Source organism: Periplaneta americana, chromosome 15 (genome assembly GCF_040183065.1).
Source record: "Periplaneta americana isolate PAMFEO1 chromosome 15, P.americana_PAMFEO1_priV1, whole genome shotgun sequence".
Taxonomy (NCBI): Eukaryota; Metazoa; Arthropoda; class Insecta; order Blattodea; family Blattidae; genus Periplaneta; species Periplaneta americana.
Genome location: NC_091131.1, coordinates 157,122,335 through 157,143,388, shown reverse-complemented (window position 1 = coordinate 157,143,388; position 21,054 = coordinate 157,122,335). Strand labels below are relative to the sequence as shown.

General features: G+C 37.5%; 2 protein-coding genes across 6 annotated transcripts in view; one reads left to right on the top strand and one right to left on the bottom strand.

The window, feature by feature from the left end:
* Nucleotides 1–451: 451 nt before the first annotated feature.
* Rsf1 (Repressor splicing factor 1) lies at nt 452–11,184 on the bottom strand. 3 transcript variants are annotated; one of them, XM_069848418.1, is made up of 4 exons: nt 11,027–11,184; nt 3,273–3,837; nt 2,688–2,789; nt 452–2,106 (listed from the first exon to the last, which is right to left on the bottom strand). In XM_069848418.1, the coding sequence occupies exons 2-3, from the start codon at nt 3,827–3,829 to the stop codon at nt 2,720–2,722; spliced, it is 627 nt and encodes a 208-aa protein (XP_069704519.1). In that variant the 5' UTR covers nt 3,830–3,837; nt 11,027–11,184; the 3' UTR covers nt 452–2,106; nt 2,688–2,719. The 3 variants fall into 3 exon arrangements, with proteins under 3 accessions (XP_069704519.1, XP_069704520.1, XP_069704521.1); XM_069848419.1 differs by having other exon boundaries at nt 3,273–3,946; nt 11,027–11,170; XM_069848420.1 differs by lacking the exon at nt 2,688–2,789.
* A 493-nt stretch (nt 11,185–11,677) lies between these two features.
* Nucleotides 11,678–21,054, top strand: part of LOC138715476 (HMG box-containing protein 1-like) — a 63,543-nt gene continuing 54,166 nt past the window's right edge. Inside the window, exon 1 of one of the 3 annotated variants that reach the window (XM_069848415.1) lies at nt 11,678–11,883. The gene's annotated coding sequence lies outside the window, so the exon portion shown is untranslated. Of the gene's footprint in view, nt 11,884–12,218; nt 12,346–21,054 lie in introns of those variants that run through there. The other 2 variants (XM_069848416.1, XM_069848417.1) reach the window with 2 other exon arrangements.

The following is a 21,054-nucleotide window of genomic DNA, read 5'->3' as shown; positions in this document are numbered from 1 at the left end:
CCAGTATTTAGAGAGCCATTTATCTCGGTGCACAAGAATGTAACTGAATTAAGATCCGCGGAAAATATAATACCATTCCATATATGAACTGAAGACCTCATTATGAATCATCCTTTTCCTGGATACGTCATTCTCACTAGTACTGGCACAAACTACTTCTACACGCAATAATACTAAATATTGGTAACATTTTAATTAGCAAAAGACCTGACAGAGGGACATTCAGAAACAAAGGATAAACTAAGATTCTCGTATCAACTTTAATACTAGATTCATTTCACACTGCAAACAAGGTAATGCACATAACTGCATCTTATTTAGCTGTCTGCTACAGTTTTGTCACCTTCCACTTTATATTAAATTAGTGACAATATTTTCACACTACCTATATTCAAGCTACTTACATAAAGGAAAAGGTTATGAAGCAAATCATTACAAGAAAAAGAATGAATGGTATGGAACATGGTTTATTAATTGTTTATCTTCACATTCACCAGCATATTAAAGAAAAGTGAAACAAATTGAGCAACTGTTATACTCATATCAGCTATGATGAAACTATTACCGATTTACATACGAATGTAACAAATGTGAACAGTGTGAGAATTTTCTAGCTTTCAACACATAATGAAAATTAATTTCTCTTATTTCTTATGATGAAGCAACGTATTTCACATTATCAATCTGTAACAATTTGAAGTCCTATGTATATTTTTACTTTCACAAAATCACAATTCTGAATCTTATTTCAAGGGCTGCTTGTATTGCATACCTTTCTTTATGCTGCACAAAACTAAAATTGAGTATTACAAACCTGGCCACTATGTCAACGCCAGACTAAACACCTTTATTTTATTTTAAATGGACGTATTCCACAAGATGAGAAAAGAAAATTTAAAAATCTACAAAACAAGTTTGACATTTCTACAATATGGCCAGAATTGTAAACGTTGGTAGTATTGAGAATAGCAGCAGTGTATAATTAAAATGTATTTAAAACATTACCACACGCAATCATGCTTTACCTAGCAACACCAATTCAAAACACTGTAAGCACATTTCCTTTGAAGGGCATATTACAAACTCATAGCTAGACCACTGAGCCATGCCTGTTCATGCATCCTGTATGGTTTGTTATTTCTTACATGCTAACAATTACAGCACATGTCTGATTTGGAAAAGTGTCAATCTCGTAAATTATAAATGCTGAGGGGGGGGGGGAGACCTTCATTCTGAAAGCAAATTGATGTCCTGTGCACTCGAGAGATTAGCACTACAACGTTAAAAAGTATTATATGGCAATTTTTAATGTTTAAGAACTCTACCATCCATTCCATCCAAAACTCAATTGAGTAATACATCAACTGGTAATGACAGCTGTGACAGAAGTCTAAATAAAAAAAACTAGTAGACGAACAACTGAAATTTGTTACACCAGTTTACACACAAATTTAAATTGTACAAAAATGGTCTAGACCAACCACCCAGGCCCCAAGTATTCACACAACATTATGTTCTAGTTGACTTCAATGTATGGGTCAAAGCTTTGCCTTCAAAGAGTTTGTGTTACAGGTGAACTTAAGAAACCTTATTTTATACAACTAAACTTCCCAACACATCACATTCTATAGAAATTTACTGAAATTTCAAAGTTTAAGACATATTGGCAATTTTTGCAACACACATTTGAATACATTTAAGCAGTTACGTCAAACAAAGAATATCTATTTATCATGTTCTCATTTAATAGAAAAATTTAAGCATGGAAAAAAAAAAGTACATGAGAAATACTACTGTAACTCCAGTGACAAACACTAAACAAACGGCATGAAATGAAGTTCAACAATGCCTTTTAATAAATCACATTATGGAGAACACTTCACTGAAATAAGATGTAATCACCACATTTTGTCATTACAAAGTATTTGTTCGTAGATCTTGCCCTTTACAAAACTTAGATGAGCACGAAGATATTTAAAGGCAGTAGATTACACCTCGAAGTTTTGTCTAGTCATGCGTTGAAACTGACCACATATGAACGTCGCACTGTTGAAACATTTTCCCCCTTCTCTTGTAGATCAAAATTGTGGTCGTGAAGTTAGGGGACTGCAAACATCGGAACATATACTTCTATCACATGGTTTATATCATAGCAAGTTATGTATAAAGTGGTCGACACTCAAAATTGCGAAGATTTTAAGTAGTCCTCATGCTTTTACTGCTTTTCATGCATTATAATTTTATTAGTGATTCAACTTTGGTTTTCTGATATTTTATTATGAAAAAGAAAATTCCATTCATTACCCATTCCAAAATGGGAAATATATTAGGCACAGTGTAATAATAATAGCAGCAATAATCATGTTTGTGGTAACAGCAGCAATAGTATTCATAGCAGTATCAAGAAAAGCAGTAAGTACTCCAATGTGTAAATCGATTTCATGCTACGATGTCTTATTGTAGAACAGTTTTTTTGCAAGGTTTTATTTTCAAAATTAATGCCACTTATTTCCACCTTATACAAAAATGCTTTTGGTAACTAAAGACTTAATGAGAGGAAAGGGAAGAGGAAATACAGTAGGTACACTAGATCATCCAAGTGGCAACATGAGTAGTATTCTTCTGTGATCTGAGGGTGGGAAATGCATGAACTTGCACTTCTCATATATATGAAAGTTTTGTAGTACCTGAATCCTGTTTTTCGTCGCATCACGCTCCGTTAGTATGCATCACCTGATCGACTTGCACCGTAGCCAAACGAACCCTCGGAACTTCCATAGTCCCTGGAGCTGTAAATAGTTGCAGTAACATTCGTAGGAAGGGGGAAAATGGCATCTACATATAGTGAGGCACAGTAACATTAATATCGAAGCACAGATTGTTGACCGTTGATTAATTGTTGGTGTAACATGCCAGAATTTTAAATATCGTAGAAAATAATGCAAGAAGACGTCTTTTAATGTTACACAAGAGAAGTACATTATGTTTCGTATAATTAAAAAAGTCCACAAGAAAAAATGCCATGAGACGTCTGCCTAGTCCGTTGGAAGACCTGTATGTCTTCAGTGATGATTATCGCAGGTGACCGAGGACAAGATATAAGTTACATCGATGAAATGGGTACATCAATAAAAAAATTATACCCAAATAGTTAGCACTGTCATGTCATGTTTGTTATGGACTGCAAATTGTCTCATGACAAAACCATAGTTCTTTTTTTCTTGCGAAGATTCATGTATGTAGTGTTACGATGATTTTAACTGGATAAATACCTGCCACGCCCCACTGGCGATCGACTGCGATACCTTGAAGACCCAGAATCTCTGCCTCCACCGTAGTAATCATTGCCATAGCTGTCTCGGCCACCATTGCGATCGTAGTCTCGACTGCCACCATATCCTCCACGCCCTGAGCCATAGTCATCTCCATAGCGTCCCCTACCACCCCGGGGACCACCTCTTCCACCGCGCCCTCGATATCCTCCTCGATCACTACCATAGCCACCCCTTCCACCGCCTCTAGGAAAGAAACCCCTTCCTCCACCTCGGCTTCCTCTGAAGCCACCCCTCCCACCACGGCGGCCTCTAGATATTTCCACCCTCAATTTTGACCCAAACATCTCAGAGCCATTCAGGTTATCACAGGCTGTTTCTGCTTCATCTTCATTGGCGAACTCTATGAAGGCAAAGCCAGGGGGATTGAATGCAACCCATACACTGTTCAACTTCCCATATTTCTCGAACTCGGATTCCAGATCCTCCTTCTTGATTCCATCACTCAGACCTCCTACATATACACGGGTCGCCCTTGCTTGATAACCTGAACTCATTTTTCAGTCTGAAAGAAAAATAAAAAAATTCTTTTCCTTCCACAAAATTCAAATTTATATTAATTTCGGTTTTGAAACCTATCACCCAAAACCAGATGTGATGCGTAGAACAGGTATCTGTATGTTAAAAGACAAAACGAATCAAGATTCCCATAAACATGTTAGGTACAGGAAACAGCAGTATTGTTACAATACAAACAAATTCAAACAAAGAGCTATGCACATTTCCGCCGAACTGATGGAACTGGACCTTTCAGTTACCTAATGGACACAGAAAATAAAATTCACCATGTTAACTTGTTGCAGCTCTTAATTTTTAGAGAAATAACCTTTCAGCTGAATAAAGAACAAAGTGTAAAATATCTTATTGGAACACACTACTGTACTACTGTTCCATTTTGCTGAAATCTTAGTGAAGTGTTAGCTTAGAACCAATTATCAGAATTCACATTTGCTACACAAAAAATCTACCCATTTGCACTAATGTGCAAGAAACCTTCTGTAATATAACACATGACTTCCATTTCTGGATATTCTCGTTCTAGCTGTAATGATACTTTCATGAAGTTTAATTTACAAAGCACAAATATTTTGTACTTCATATGCAATTCCTAAGTATTGGCACTGACAAATGTTATATAGATAAAAAAAAAATCGTTAATTCACAAAAGAATGAGTTTCACATAAAACGCAAGTAGACTTAGGTACTGTAATTTTTCAGTGTTAGGGAAGCAATCTCTCAGCCAGAAATAGACAAAATCTGGTGACAACAGAGGCCAAATGTTAGGAAAATGCCAGGTTATGAGATTACGTATTTCTTAATAGTTCATTTACTGCATGGGTTGAGTTGAGGTCATTATTTGGAACTGAAGTCTTTCATATGTACAGTATCTTAAGCATCCACACACCTTCAGAGAATTAGTCATATGAATAACACTATGCAACTTACGTAATCCTCGTTGAATGACGGCTTTTAAATTTGGGCTAATCAAAACTTGCAGATAAAGGATACTCTGACATCACAGTTGGACTAACGAACCTAATTAATCCACAAATTTTATCCATCAATTTGACATGTTAAAAACCCCGTTCTTTTGTGAATGAACTATTCCTTATGCAAATTGAATTTCAATATTGAAAGTGTCCTGACTTGAGTAACTGTAACATGTTAATTACTAATATGGGCAACTTCCCAGAATGACAACTCTTCGTACTACAATGATCGTGAGGCAAACCTTCAGTAATATAGCTCAGTGTTAACAATGAACCTGCTGTAAGCATGCGGCCAATCTCGACTGTTGCTGACATGTTCATTTTTTCCTTTATGATGCATCAACATGTTTGTAAATGTTATACGAGCCATGAAATTTACAACCCTTGCATTTGTTGGCATTGTGTAGCACTATAATACACGTTGAAGAGTTTCAATATCTCGATATAAATCTAAGGAGTTTCGACATCCCTCAATAGCTACACATGTAGTTTAAAAATGGTACCGAGTAGACTAGTCTGAGCAGAGCACATAGCGGAAATGCAGCATGGAACTGATAAGGGGTGATGGCGCAAGACTACTAGACTAGGCTAAAAATATGGTAATGGTGTAAGACTCAAGAGCTGATGTTTGCAATACGAAGGGAACACACCCACACACTCCTTAGCTGGCCATGCTGAGTCACGTCCCCCCCTGCACCCCACTTCCTCATACTGCACTGTTTCAGAGCTGGTGCTCAAACAATAGCAGCACTAGTGTGTAATTATAAAATAATGTTTCTTAAACTAAAACCTCCATTATTTACATTATTCCCTCTGAAGGAGCAGCCACCCTAATTAGTTGGACGTCATTTTTGAGGAAGAATTTAAATTCGAATTGTAAATGTGTTGAAGGTATTTTCTTGAACAAACTTCTGAATCTGCATCTAAACATCAGCAGAAAAGAAAATGCTTTCTTGCAATCATAATACAAGAGTAGAGAAATGTTTCAACAAGAACTACTGACACCCTTTTTAATAATATTTAGAACAATGTAAATTACTACTAAAGCAACATGTCGGTAAGAGAGAGAACGTATTGAAATAGGCCAAATGTGAAGCAACTGGTGCCAGTACAACCTGTGTCCTGCAGATATTAACTTCAGTAATGCTGTACAGTAAATCTCTGAATACAAAAACTGCAAGTGAATCAGTATCAAACAATAAATCTATCACAACAAATAAAAGAGGGACGTAGAATCATCACTCACAGATTACAAACGTTCATAATGCTCCAGTGTATAGTCCAGGCCACTGTGACAGCACCAGAACTGTAACAACCAACTTGCAAAGACAGCTGTGTTATGAAAGAAAAGTTCCTCGCGTTCTTACCAGAAAGTAATTTAATACAAAAAAGTAGCCTACTTAGGATAATGGCGCCAAAGCTATCAAGGCACAGTCAACTCCGGATATAGTGAACTTCTGCGGACTTGCATATTTTGTTCACTAAATTCGAAGTGTCTCTCCCCTAACCTTAAATGACAGTAATAAAAAATTGTGAACAAGAAAATAAAATACTAGACAGTATACAAAATATTTCATTTTTGTGGAATGGATTATACTGTTACTCACAGTTGATTTACTTAAACTATGCTGTCGACCTACGTCCGCTTGCAAAAGACCACGTTCAATTTCACTTATAATATTCGCCTTACCTTCCAAGAAAATACTTTACGCTTCGACATTTTTATACAGTACATTTACTGTTCGAATACTAGAAACAGACTAATCAGGTAGAAATGACATACGCTGTTATGGTGTGACTACATACTCAGCCTTGGAATTTCCAGGGTCACTCAATGGAAACTGGGGGAGGGTTGATGGAGTTTGAAACCATCAGTATCTTATCTTCATTTATGCTCTGGACATAATGTCCGCCCCTTTTAATAAAAGAAGGCAATTTCATTTTCCGTTGTTTCGATGCTATCCATCATAGAATGGAAAAGTTTCTGAGAATATAAGGCAACCCTCTGACAGTGGAGGATTAGAAAAACAGTAGAGTAGTGTGCCTGAGAACAAAATAACACACCTTCAACGATGGAGTGAGGCAAGGTCGTCACGTTTGTCATGATAAAATTGTTGTAAATTCAATTTTTAAAGTTCACTATAAACGAAAATATTAATTACTTTTTAATGTATGCGGGCCAGGACCAACGATTTAGGTTCACCATATCCAGAGTTAACTGTATGCCCATTGGGACTCGCCTTGGGTAACCTTGTCAAATTCTATCTCACCCTGTCTATCTCCCTTTCAACACATTTCAGTTCCGGAAAAAGCCAGTTGTTTCGACTATTTTGAGAAAAGCTGGCCAATGTCAGAGGGTATTCTTGCACATCCATCAAACTGTACAAACATTAACTTATACTTGTGTCGAGGGAAGGTGTAAGATGAGAAAATTTTGTTTACTGAAGTGTACAATTTGAACAGTTATTGTGCCAGAAAATTAAATTTTAGATTTCATGGTTATTCGTGCAGAATCCTGGCATTCATGGGCGTTAATGCAGGAACTGATGAATTGACAATCAAGTGGTTATACCCTTTTCATGCCATGTAGTTAATCATGGAGGTCGCGATTTTTTAGCCAGCCAGAACATGAGCCATTCAAGTTGAGCAACAATGCCTACTATCCGACAGAGTTAAGACCCTTTTTTTAAAAACGATTTTAAACAGTTTTGTAATATTACATAGAATTATAATTCCGTACGGCAAGTTTTCAGCAAAAGCCTCACAGCTCAGTTACTAGCCTTTATAGAGGGGACCAGTGTATAGGAATTACAAGTATGGATGGACACGTATCATCGGTACCTTTGTAACAGGACTGTTTTCAATGACCCTCAAACCAGCTTGAGCAGGAGATTCTGCTTTTTCTCTAGAGTTGGCGCTGACAACACACTAGTTAGCAGTCGACACAGCAGAATACAACAGACATAGAAGTAATACATCTCGGTATATTATGTACTCAAAATAAATTGAACCTATGAAATAAATACGTTATTGGATAAATTTCAGAACACGGATTCCTTCCTTTCCCTCTTACATCAAAATTCCAAGCTCGTGCACACAAAAATTATTGGCACCGAAAAATGCCTTTTCGTAAGCATGATTATGCGCATTAGACAAAAGCAGGCAAATCTGCTCCTTTTAGTATTGTAAGATATAATTGTCTGTGAGGAATCTGTATACTGAAATTTTTCCCCCGTCATCTGTAATGTGTAGACTCTATAGAGTTCCTTTATATTGAGTTGAGACGTTGACCCCCTCAACAATTAAAGTATGTAATGATCTGATATCGCTGAAAATAGAAAACAAAACTCCTATGAGAAGTAAAACCATGTCTATATATATATATATATATTGTATACAAATATTAAACGAATGATATAGAATTAATCATATATATAAAACATAAAATATTATTACAACTAGTTTATCGCTGAAAAATAAGGAGAAGCTTTTAACTTGAATTTAGTGGAAGCAAAGCATTACTGAATTATGCAATAAAGTAGATGTTTGGATCCTGTGACAACCCATTCAATTATCTTAGCATGGGCTCGAGTACACTAACCTCTAGCACTTGAAAGTGGAACTATATGCCGGCGCACAGAGCAAACAGGAAAATTCGCAGAGTGTCCATTCTATATAATCCCTATTCGCTGGAGGGACCAGCAGAAAAGGATTGGGGGGGGGGGAGAAATCCGACATAATCAATGTCAGACAGTAGTTGTAATGTTAAAAATTCAGTCGCTGTTAGATATGTTGATTTAAATAAATATTACATGCGCCCAGACAAAATATTGTGACCACGATTAAGATGAGACATAATATGAACGTTTCGTGGAAAACATTACAGCAAAGAGTTAGTTGCTAGAAACAGGGTCCTGTATCAAGTGCAAAGCATTCTGTTCACTGGTGAGTTATGCTGAAAGTGCAATCGCAGACAAAGCACTCTTTCCCCGCAGTATATTCTGCTGATTGTTGGACTTATTTTCCACAAGATATTCATTATACGTGTGACCCAGGTAAGTGCCCGAACTGCAATTGGCTAGGAAAATTTCTGCAGGGAAAAATCCATCAAACACAGGCAGAAATTCACTCGTAATCAGAGGATTTATCTTAAAATATAGATGTTCGTCTGTTGAATGCACGTCGTTACGCTCACATCAGTGGCTGGTGGATACTCTATATTGACCCTAAAATTAAGTAGGCTACCATACGTCGATCCGTATTTTTGTATCTTTTTTTCGGTCGCCTCGTGCCACTTTTCTCCAGTACGATTTAGTTTGCAGTCTCGCACCAGAGTGCGGTTGTGTTGTGGTCGCTATAATGATTATGCTGTAAACGCTACTAAAAAAGAAATTTAATATGATCTTTTCATTCCATATACAGGGCGCCTATCGAAAACGAGAAACTAGTTTCTTTTTAGTTACAACTTAATCTTACTCGTAAGAATTATATAAAAAAAAAACCTCACATTTCAGTCATTTTACAATCTATCATCAGATTTAAGTTCTCTGATCTTCAGTTCAAAGAATGCTCAGCCAACTTCTCTCCAAGCATTCTGGACTATTACCACAGTCTAGTATTTGGTCACGAAGCACGAGTTGAGAGTACTACGAATAGACTGTGCCGACACTATTTCGCATTGTCTGTGATGAGGCGATGGTAGCGATCCTAGTGGTTAGCAACTATCTAAGGATGCATATTCCCTACGTATTGAGCTTCGTGACTATACTATACTGTGCTATTATTCTATCGCTGACTACAGACCAATGCTAAAATTAAACAAGTGCAGCAGAATATGTGTACCGTAATTTCGTTACCCACCAATTCGAGCCTTAAATTAGTAATTTCGTTGCCAACTGCTTAAATTCATTTTCCTTACCGGTAAAGACACTGATTTCTTGTTCCGATCCAGAAAAAATACTATTTTCCGCCTGGGGGGGGGGGCATTTAAAGACTTTGTTAAAGAATTTTTCCAGGACAAAAAATGGTAAAACGAGCGTTGAGCGACTTCCGCCGATTTTGCAATGTACAGCGACGCACTTAGGTTAGTTTAGGCTTTTATTATCCCGCCAAGATGGTGAAAGCGACTGAGTGTGATTTCTTGTTTCCTATGTTGGCAGTTCAAGTGCGTTTGTGTCTATTCCAAAATCGGCGGAAGTCGCTCAACGCTCGTTTCACCCAAAAAAAATTTCAATATGGCGTTGCTCGAATGATAGACAACGTACTATCGATTGCAACACCAGTATTATATCGATAGTAATCGATCAGTAAGATGGCCCTGTAACATTTATTCCTATAAAATGCAACGCTCGACGGCATTTTGCTTAACCCAACGAACGCATTATTACCCTCAAATGTACATCGGTTAACCTACATTTAGAAAACCATTCTACAGTATAACAGTAATTTTATAGTCCATATCATTAGTACGTATTTTACTCCGAAATTAAAAAAAAAAAAATTAAGTTACGATTTGGAAAATAACCTACGAGAACTTGAAATAAAGTTACTTTAAGAAAATAGGAATGACCAAATTCTTTATATACCGGTAATCTTGAATGACCAAGTTCTTTGTACATCGGTAATTCTAAAACGTTCTAAGTTTTACACAATGGCTTGAAACATTTCAATTACAACTTGGTAAATAATCTTGAGATTGTATCCAAGTAAACGCAAATTACCAAATTCTGTGTATACCGCATACCTAATTCTGTACACAAGTTAAATGGTTCACAATTTAAAGTTGACACGTGGTTGAGAAAAATTCAAATTGGAAATATATTAATGCAAAAACAAATACAAAGACGAAAATTAGTAATTACCTTACAAAAAGAAAGAGCACGCATTTCATATACTTTAGTATTGAGACTATCAAGGCTAAATGATGCTTAACATAAAGTACCAAACAAAATACAATAAATATGTACATAATACATAAGCTTGCGTTCTTAAATTAAATTAATAACTAATATACCATCACAATCAAATTACTTTTGACTATTCAATGAAATAAACTATTCTTTGTGTGAACACGCATTCTCTCATAAAATGGCGGTTTGAGAAAATGCAGATATTTTCTCCAAACCTCCAAGTTTTGAAAAAAAGATACGTGTGCCACATATTTAAAATCACATTTAATCTTCACTGCATGTAAATTAGATTTACCTCTGCACCAATCTTCTTTATTTCTGACGGTGGAAACCAATAACTCAGCTTCTGCACCAAAAGCGCGTTACTGACACAAGGAAGACAACTGAAAAAGAACGCTTCGGCGCGCTTCTAAATCGATACGAATGATACGAGTTTGGGGTCCACACGGAGTAGTTGCATGGAATCTCTTAGTCTCCACCCCATCTTTCAAAGCATGAAAACTAATTCATGGCGTAATTAATGCCAATTTCTTAGTATTTTTATTTAATACAAAAATATTACATTAAAACATTTTATTTTAATATTTTCGTAGATTTCTCCTCTTAAACGTAAAGAGAATATAGGTGAATGACATTTTTGACGTCATCTTGACTCCTAGAGCATCAGTCTACTTCAACTGGAATTAGGATTGCCAACTGGATAAATGTTGATGATTTTCAGACGAATAACTATTTTGGATTACCCGTTATGGCGTAAAAGAAGAGTATACTGAATATTTTATTCAATAAAATCTAGTTCTACAGTAACTTACAACATTTTATATTCTAAAAGCAACCATTCCAACATTCTTTGTCATCTTGTATTGTGTATTCGCCCTTTCTCATAAAATTAAAATAAACGGACAAGTAATAAGATTTTGGTTTGAAATTCAGTTTTATTTTGCAGTACTGAATATACTGTATTTCATTAAAAGAATTTTGAACTGTCAACACTTCGATCATACGCTAAATGCAGGCCGTACATGCTAATCTGGTGTAACAGTATAACCAACCTAAATATGCGAGACGAATGAAAACAAAAGGATCATTTTATGTCATTGGTTATACAATTGTGTAGTTTTCATCAAAGAAACACTTATTTAATTTTGGTTTGTAAGTTTTGTGGTTTTTAAATCATATACTTGAAGCCCCGGTGTTTTTACGAATTCTGATATATTTAAAACTTTAAGGCAGTTTTCATTGTCCGTAAACACACTGTACACTAATTTTGACATAAGCCTACTCATAATATTCCTAAATTAGAATTTCTACGTTGAAGAGAGAAAAAGAAACTGGCATTTATTCATTTTACTCTTATACACAGATGGAATTGATTTAGAGCCTAGTTTATCTCATTTCTATACTAAAATATTAGAAAATAGCAGATAACATTACTATTATAGGGGGTACAACCAAGTAAACTTTATGGTTATGTGCTTTTGAAGATAAGATGTTCCACAGTATTAACAGTACAACGCATTTCGAAAATACAATCCATTTACGAAGTGTTATCAGCAAAAATGTATGAACTTGTCATTTACTAATAGAGATCGTGCACAACGTTGATGAGTTTTTGTAAGTTCTCTTTATTGTAGCTATTAGTTTTTTTTTCATTTGTTATTTTAAATGTTCGTAATAGAAATAAAAGGTCCGTAGGCCTGGTACATGCTTTTGACTTCGATATCAATGTATTTAAGTGCAACGATTGTATTAGTTTATGTAGGCATCGGTATTCTCCCACACTACACACGGAATAGAAAACGTACTTAAATTATTTTTACATTCCTCGATCTCATATCACTTAAATAATCCCTTCGACTAACCCACTAACCTTATCACATACCTCGGCTTAATGTCACTTAGCTATCGCCTCATTTAACTCCTAAAGTAACTTAAATTAGAAGACGTCAGTCCCGCGTATGATGTGAGGTGATATCGAAGTTTGGTCTATTTTAACTTACTACCATTTAGCTACTAATAAACTGTTTTCTAGTTCTAATCTCAAGTTTCAACTCATTTCCCCTTAATTTTTTATACAGGGCAATTACGTTCGATTTCTCCATAATAATCTGCTTTCCATTTTACAGTTCTATTGTAGGTTATGCTTAAAAGTTATACGTACTTCAAAATTAATGTAGGCTACCAATAGATGTTAAGTAAAATACAATGCAAAATCACATGGGGGATTCTGTGCGAGACGGACAGACGGTGTTTTTGAATGGAAGATTAACTAAAAAGCATGCCTTTTTACTAACGTGATGTTTAAAATATGAGAATTTATGGAGTAGAAATATATTTTAGTTTTATTTACTAGACTAAGTTGAAAAATAGAAAAAAGTAACAATGCAAGTTGTCACTTAGTTATTTTGGTGAAGGTTACCTATGTTTCAGCCACTATAGGAACTTGATAAAATAATTCTTTGAAAATGGCTTGAATTTATAATATTGATTAGTAAGAATTGATGTGATCACTGGGAGGGCAATATGCCCACCCAACCCGCCCTAAATACGTACCTTGGTTATATACGAAAATCGTCATGCGTGAATGAAGAATACGGCCATATTTCGTTAATGTAACAGTGTGTTTCAGTGTCGTCAACATAATACTACACACCTAATCAAACCTAACCTAACCTGTCACATAATACACCTAATCTAACCTAACCGAGATTCTTTTATTATAGGATATCGCTTAATTTTCGTCAAGTTTGACAAACGATGACGTCACAACATGGCGGTAGTTACGTCACAACGCAGTGACGTCACAACATGGCCGACGTAAACCAACACGAGTAAATAAAACTATCTAAAAAGAATAATCATACAAATTGACGATATCCCATTCTGGAACAGAGCCCATCCGCTCTTATCCAAAATAGGATATAAGCAAAACAATTTCACAACATCCCATTCTGGAATACAACCCATCCGCTCTTATTCAAAATAGGATTCATCAACACGCTCCCATTATCTAAAAAGCAATAATCACACAAATTGACGATATCCCATTCTGGAACAGAGCCCATCCGCTCTTATCCAAAATAGGATATAAGCAAAACAATTTCACAACATCCCATTCTGGAATACAACCCATCCGCTCTTATTCAAAATAGGATTCATCAACACGCTCCCATTATCTAAAAAGCAATAATCACACAAATTGACGATATCCCATTCTGGAATAGAGCCCATCTGCTCTTATCCAAAATAGGATATCAGCAAAACAATTTCACAACATCCCATTCTGCAATACAACCCATCCGTTCTTATTCAAAATAGGATATCATTAACACGATCTCATACGTGAAATTTCGGCAATTCGACACCATAAATGGCAGAGATAACGCACTTATATCATTGAATTCACAGTATTCGACCTCATATCACTGAGATATCACCTCAACTAACCCACTAACCTCACATACGTCGACCTCATGTCACTGAGATATCACCTCAACTAACACTCTAACCTTCCCACATATGTCGACCTCATGTCACTAAGATATCGCCTCAACTAACCCTCTAACCTTCCCACATACGTCGACCTCATGTCACTGAGATATCACTCAACTAACCCTCTAACCTTCTCACATACGTCGACCTCATATCACTGGGATATCACCTCAACTAACCCACTAACCTCACATACGTCGACCTCATGTCACTGAGATATCACCTCAACTAACCCACTAACCTCACATACGTCGACCTCATGTCACTGAGATATCACCTCAACTAACCCTCTAACCTTCCCACATACGTCGACCTCATGTCACTGAGATATCACTCAACTAACCCTCTAACCTTCTCACATACGTCGACCTCATATCACTGAGATATCACCTCAACTAACCCACTAACCTTCTCACATACGTCGACCTCATGTCACTGAGATATCACCTCAACTAACCCACTAACCTTCTCACATACGTCGACCTCATGTCACTGAGATATCACCTCAACTAACCCTCTAACCTTCCCACATACGTCGACCTCATGTCACTGAGATATCACTCAACTAACCCTCTAACCTTCTCACATACGTCGACCTCATATCACTGGGATATCACCTCAACTAACCCACTAACCTTCTCACATACGTCGACCTCATGTCACTGAGATATCACCTCAACTAACCCACTAACCTCACATACGTCGACCTCATGTCACTGAGATATCACCTCAACTAACCCTCTAACCTTCCCACATACGTCGACCTCATGTCACTGAGATATCACCTCAACTAACCCACTAACCTTCTCACATACGTCGACCTCATGTCACTGAGATATCACTCAACTAACCCTCTAACCTTCTCACATACGTCGACCTCATATCACTGAGATATCACCTCAACTAACCCACTAACCTCACATACGTCGACCTCATGTCACTGAGATATCACCTCAACTAACCCACTAACCTCACATACGTCGACCTCATGTCACTGAGATATCACCTCAACTAACCCTCTAACCTTCCCACATACGTCGACCTCATGTCACTGAGATATCACCTCAACTAACCCTCTAACCTTCCCACATACGTCGACCTCATGTCACTGAGATATCACTCAACTAACCCTCTAACCTTCTCACATACGTCGACCTCATATCACTGAGATATCACCTCAACTAACCCACTAACCTTCTCACATACGTCGACCTCATGTCACTGAGATATCACCTCAACTAACCCACTAACCTTCTCACATACGTCGACCTCATGTCACTGAGATATCACCTCAACTAACCCACTAACCTTCTCACATACGTCGACCTCATGTCACTGAGATATCACTCAACTAACCCTCTAACCTTCCCACATACGTCGACCTCATGTCACTGAGATATCACTCAACTAACCCTCTAACCTTCTCACATACGTCGACCTCATATCACTGGGATATCACCTCAACTAACCCACTAACCTTCTCACATACGTCGACCTCATGTCACTGCGATATCACCTCAACTAACCCACTAACCTTCTCACATACGTCGACCTCATATCACTGAGATATCACCTCAACTAACCCACTAACCTTCTCACATACGTCGACCTCATGTCACTGAGATATCACCTCAACTAACCCACTAACCTTCTCACATACGTCGACCTCATGTCACTGAGATATCACTCAACTAACCCTCTAACCTTCTCACATACGTCGACCTCATGTCACTGAGATATCACTCAACTAACCCTCTAACCTTCCCACATACGTCGACCTCATGTCACTGAGATATCACTCAACTAACCCTCTAACCTTCCCACATACGTCGACCTCATGTCACTGAGATATCACTCAACTAACCCTCTAACCTTCTCACATACGTCGACCTCATATCACTGGGATATCACCTCAACTAACCCACTAACCTTCTCACATACGTCGACCTCATGTCACTGCGATATCACCTCAACTAACCCACTAACCTCACATACGTCGACCTCATGTCACTGAGATATCACCTCAACTAACCCTCTAACCTTCCCACATACGTCGACCTCATGTCACTGAGATATCACCTCAACTAACCCTCTAACCTTCCCACATACGTCGACCTCATGTCACTGAGATATCACTCAACTAACCCTCTAACCTTCTCACATACGTCGACCTCATATCACTGAGATATCACCTCAACTAACCCACTAACCTTCTCACATACGTCGACCTCATGTCACTGAGATATCACCTCAACTAACCCACTAACCTCACATACGTCGACCTCATGTCACTGAGATATCACCTCAACTAACCCTCTAACCTTCCCACATACGTCGACCTCATGTCACTGAGATATTACTCAACTAACCCTCTAACCTTCTCACATACGTCAACCTCAAGTCACTGAGATATCACCTCAACTAACCCTCTCACATACGTCGACCTTGTTCAGCCCTCCGTTTCACTCCTCTTGGGCCAGCAACGCACTCCATAGCCAAACAAATCACCAGTAGCACAACTGCTCACGAATTGAACAAATAATAGAATGATTTACACACCATCCAAACCTAACGTATATTTACTCCTCTTGATCCAAACACATGCTTTACCGGTACGCCATTCAAGCCTTATCAGTACCAACCACCAATAAAATTTACACTTATATCAACCTAACCACCGGAATGCACAGCGACCTCTGTATTTTTACCCGCAAACACAAAATGTAACCCTACTAACCGATGACATCAATTTTATGACATCACCCCATTCCCCAATCTAGCCAACATATATTCTCATAAACATACTACCGATATCTTATAGTCATATAGACCCACCTACCCTAACACATAATACTATACACCTGTAGTGACATTCCTCACGTTTAGTATCATTTCGCTTGCATGTATTGCTGATCCTGCTACTCGTGTCGGTAGCCATCTAGTGGAAGTGGATCGTAACTCCAGGAAGAAAATATGGCGACTTTCATAATAATTACATTTAGTTCGTTCAGTGGATGTTTTGTGATATATTAAATGTGTTATTGTAATGATAATTCCAAAATATATACTATAGAATACAATAAGAATTGAAATGTGTTGTGGTTGTGATAAAAGTATTGAAAATTGGTTGGGCGCACTTCCGTACAGGCATTTCTCTAAGGTGGCATTTCTCTAAGGTTAGAGTCCAGTTTAGGTGTGTGTGTGTATTCATCGAAAATTAGGGGTTAGAAAACATTGAGAATAGAACGCATGTTTATATGACATTTTTTACGATTAATACATACACACACACACACACACACACCTAAACTGGGCTCTAACCTTAGAGAAAATGCCACTGCCCCTTTACAGAAGCGCGCCCTCGTTATGTCCTCATATAACCCACTCTAACCTTCTCACAGTCCTCGGCCTCTGTCAGTTATTCCCTCATGCAATCCATTCTGACCTTATCATGGTCCTCGCCTCCTGTTACTTAAGCTATTCCCTCATCTAACTGTAACTTTGTCTCAGTCCTTGGTCTTCTGTGACTTAGCTAATGCTGCATGTGCCCATGTATTGTACTTGTCCAATATTCTTTTGAGAAGATTAACTCCATATGTATAGTCCGAATCAGCTTAGGTACTTCATACCCTAAGTGTGAAACCTAACCATTTTTCCCCAAAAATTGCCAAGAATGTCGAAGACCGTAATAGAAAAATGGTTGCCATTTTTAGACGTGGACAAATTATTAAACTAAAACGTTTTTCTTGGAAACCTAAAATTATTCGTCATATCAACTATCAGTATAATTCACAGAGTCTCTATTGTTGTAAATATGATTGTTTACATCTTCTGGTATATTTCTCCAATCGTTAAGTATATTTTGTCTGGCTCTGTTGGTATTACTGGTGTTTTAATTATATACTGCATAAGATATTCAACAGTCTGTTCTCCCATGGCCTGCAAGAAGACCGGACATGAACGAACTTGAAAATCTGTGATTTATACTGAAGAAGAAAGTGAACAAAAAGAGGCTTACAACAAAACATGGACTCATTTAAGCACTGTCTGATATCAGGCTAAATGATGCTGATATTCACAGAAAGTGTCAAACTTTGGTTTCCAGCATCCCTGACAAAATCAACTTGTTAATAAAGAATAAGGGAATGTTCACAAAATATTAGTAACCTCCAGACTCAATTTTCTGTTCATTATTTCTGTGTAAAATACATTTTTGTTCTTTATTTCTGCCGATAAATATAACTTTGTTGCACATATAATTAATTTAGTCCAATAATTTGTCCACGTCTGTATATGGAGGTAAATGAAAATAAAAACTATTACTAATTTCTGTCTACTTACAGGTAGGGGTCATCACTGTTAAAAAAGAAACGTTTTTAAAAATGGTCAAGCTACTAATTAATTTATTCTTGGGCCATTTGGTATGAATTGATCCATTGGCTGCAGATCTATGGATCTCAAAGATGGATCAAGGTGTCTGTAGTATTCTACCACATTCATTTCTTTGTAACCAGGTTTCAACCTTGTGGCATTCACTGAATCTATTAACTCCAAATTCCAAATGAAGTGGTACCAGGTAACAGATCTGTGAAACATCGCATCACTCAGTAATTCCTACCTTTCATCGCCAATGATACTTTTGTATTTATCTGCTTGAAACACATCATTATGTCATTTTAAATTATATCTTCTGCACATGACGTGTTTTTTTTAAACATATAACACATTGTGCATTTCTCCATTTGGGTTTTTAAAAAATAATGAAAAACACCTTTATGGTTAAATTAGCTTGTTGGTTTACACTTAGCAATATTCAGTTGGAGCTCTTGGGCATCCTTGATCAGCAGGAATCAAACTGCTTTATCATCTCTTCTTAGAGAGGGGAAGTAGTGAAAACCACGTGGATACTAACCTGTTTTTACATGTATATGCAGGTGAAATGTGTTATGGGTAACATTTGCCAGTACTACACTATGCTATACAATTTCAATTTTGAGATAAATATTTGATTTTCTTCTTCATGAAAGTTATCTGTCTGGAGAGTCCACACCTGTCAAGTAATGGTCAGCACGTCTGGCTGTGAAACCAGGTGGCCCGGGTTCGATTCCCGGTCGGGGTAAGTTACCTGGTTGTGGTTTTTTCCGGGGTTTTCCCTCAACCCAATATGAGCAAATGCTGGGTAACTTTCGGTGCTGGACCCCGGACTCATTTCACCGGCATTATCACCTTCATCTCATTCAGATGCTAAATAACCTAAGATGTTGATAATGCGTCGTAAAATAACCTACTAAAAAAAATCTATCTGGAGTTCGTGATGCACTTGGGGAGCTATGATAGGTAGCGAAATCCGGTTGCGAATGCCAGCTATAACGGCTGGGAGGATCGTCGTGTTAACCACACGATACCTCCATTCTGGTTAGATGATCGTCCACCTCTGCTTCGGCATGTGGGCGTGAGGCAAGCAGCCGGCTGGTTGGTCTAGCCCCTTCACGGGCTGTAGCACTCATTTTTTTTACAGAATATCCTAACTTAGCAGCAACCAGCAAATAAAACCTTTCCCATTAAAGTTTTTCCTTTGTTACCATAAATAATTTCAGACATTATTCAGTCAGTATACTTACTCACACCTTAATTTTACAGTATTCTTGAGCACTGGAATAACTTTGCAGAAAGATTCTAAAGCGCTGGCAATTTTATATGCGAGTTTTATCTTAAGTTTTTTTTTTTTAAATTAATAGTGGTTACTTGACTATTCGTCATTCACCATATGAAATTAGTTGGGTAGACCAATTTATTGATAGAGTCAATGTCCAGGATGCACCATAGGAGACTAGTCTATGCTGCACTTGCTATGAAATGAAATGATGGAGTTTTGTTGGCGTGCCACAGGAAAACCAGAACTCCGAAGAGAAAACCCCTGTGTTACCTGGACTATGGGCTTGCCTAACACAAGTTATAAGTCAAGGGTAGTATACAAGGGATCGAACTTGGGTCCACAGGATTATAAGTCCATTCTCTAGCCACTAGACGACCGTGATGGCGAATTTTATCCAAAGTGGAGACAAAGATTTTCTCCCTTTGCTGTAACTTCCTCGTTAGCTCTGGGTTCACTTAGCCTGATATCAAATGTACCGGTACATAATTAAAGGAAAAGTAGCTGGGAAACGGATGTGGTATCAGGAGGAGGAGTGTGGTGGTCAGCCATTTCCCATCCTTTTGTCTCCTTTCCATTCCACATGGATATAGAATGCACAGATGGGTAGAAGTATAGAATACATATTACTTCTAATGCGACTTGAGCTCTTGTTGCGCAAATGCAGCAGCATATTATAAAAGCTTACATAAAGATCAATTTAAAGCTTTGTAATTTGAAATTAAGTTTATTTATTTTTCTTTCTTTATGTTAGCTAACTGAAAGTGTCCTTTTGAATTTTGATAGCTACCGGTAAAATTGTATATTTATTGTTATTAAATGAGAAAAATTCGCTCTGGGGCCAGGGACCGAACCCAGGTCCTTGGTTCTATGTACCAAATGCTCTAACCACTGAGCTACGCCAAAGTTCAGTCCACATCACCAGATCGAATCCTCCTCCTCTAGGATTTTTCCCTCTGTGACCTTACTCCATGATCGACATATATGTTGACATAGACTATATTAAGTCAACTGCCATTATACAAGGAGCGCACTCAGTTGAGTGACTTGGTGGCCGGGATTCCACAGTATATGCACTGTTGGGCGAAGACTCTATGTAAAGATTAATTTTTGGTCTACAGAATTTATCTCTTATGGTAACAATTGTTATTAGAGGAGAAAAATTTGCTCTGGCACCA

Bases quoted from the DNA above. Each gene is read 5' to 3' on its own strand.
- Rsf1 (XM_069848418.1), bottom strand. From the start codon at position 3,829: ATGAGTTCAGGTTATCAAGCAAGGGCGACCCGTGTATATGTAGGAGGT. The intron at 2,790-3,272 runs GTATTTATCCAG...AACTATTTACAG, and splicing joins TCGCCAGTGGGGCGTGGCAG to CTCCAGGGACTATGGAAGTT.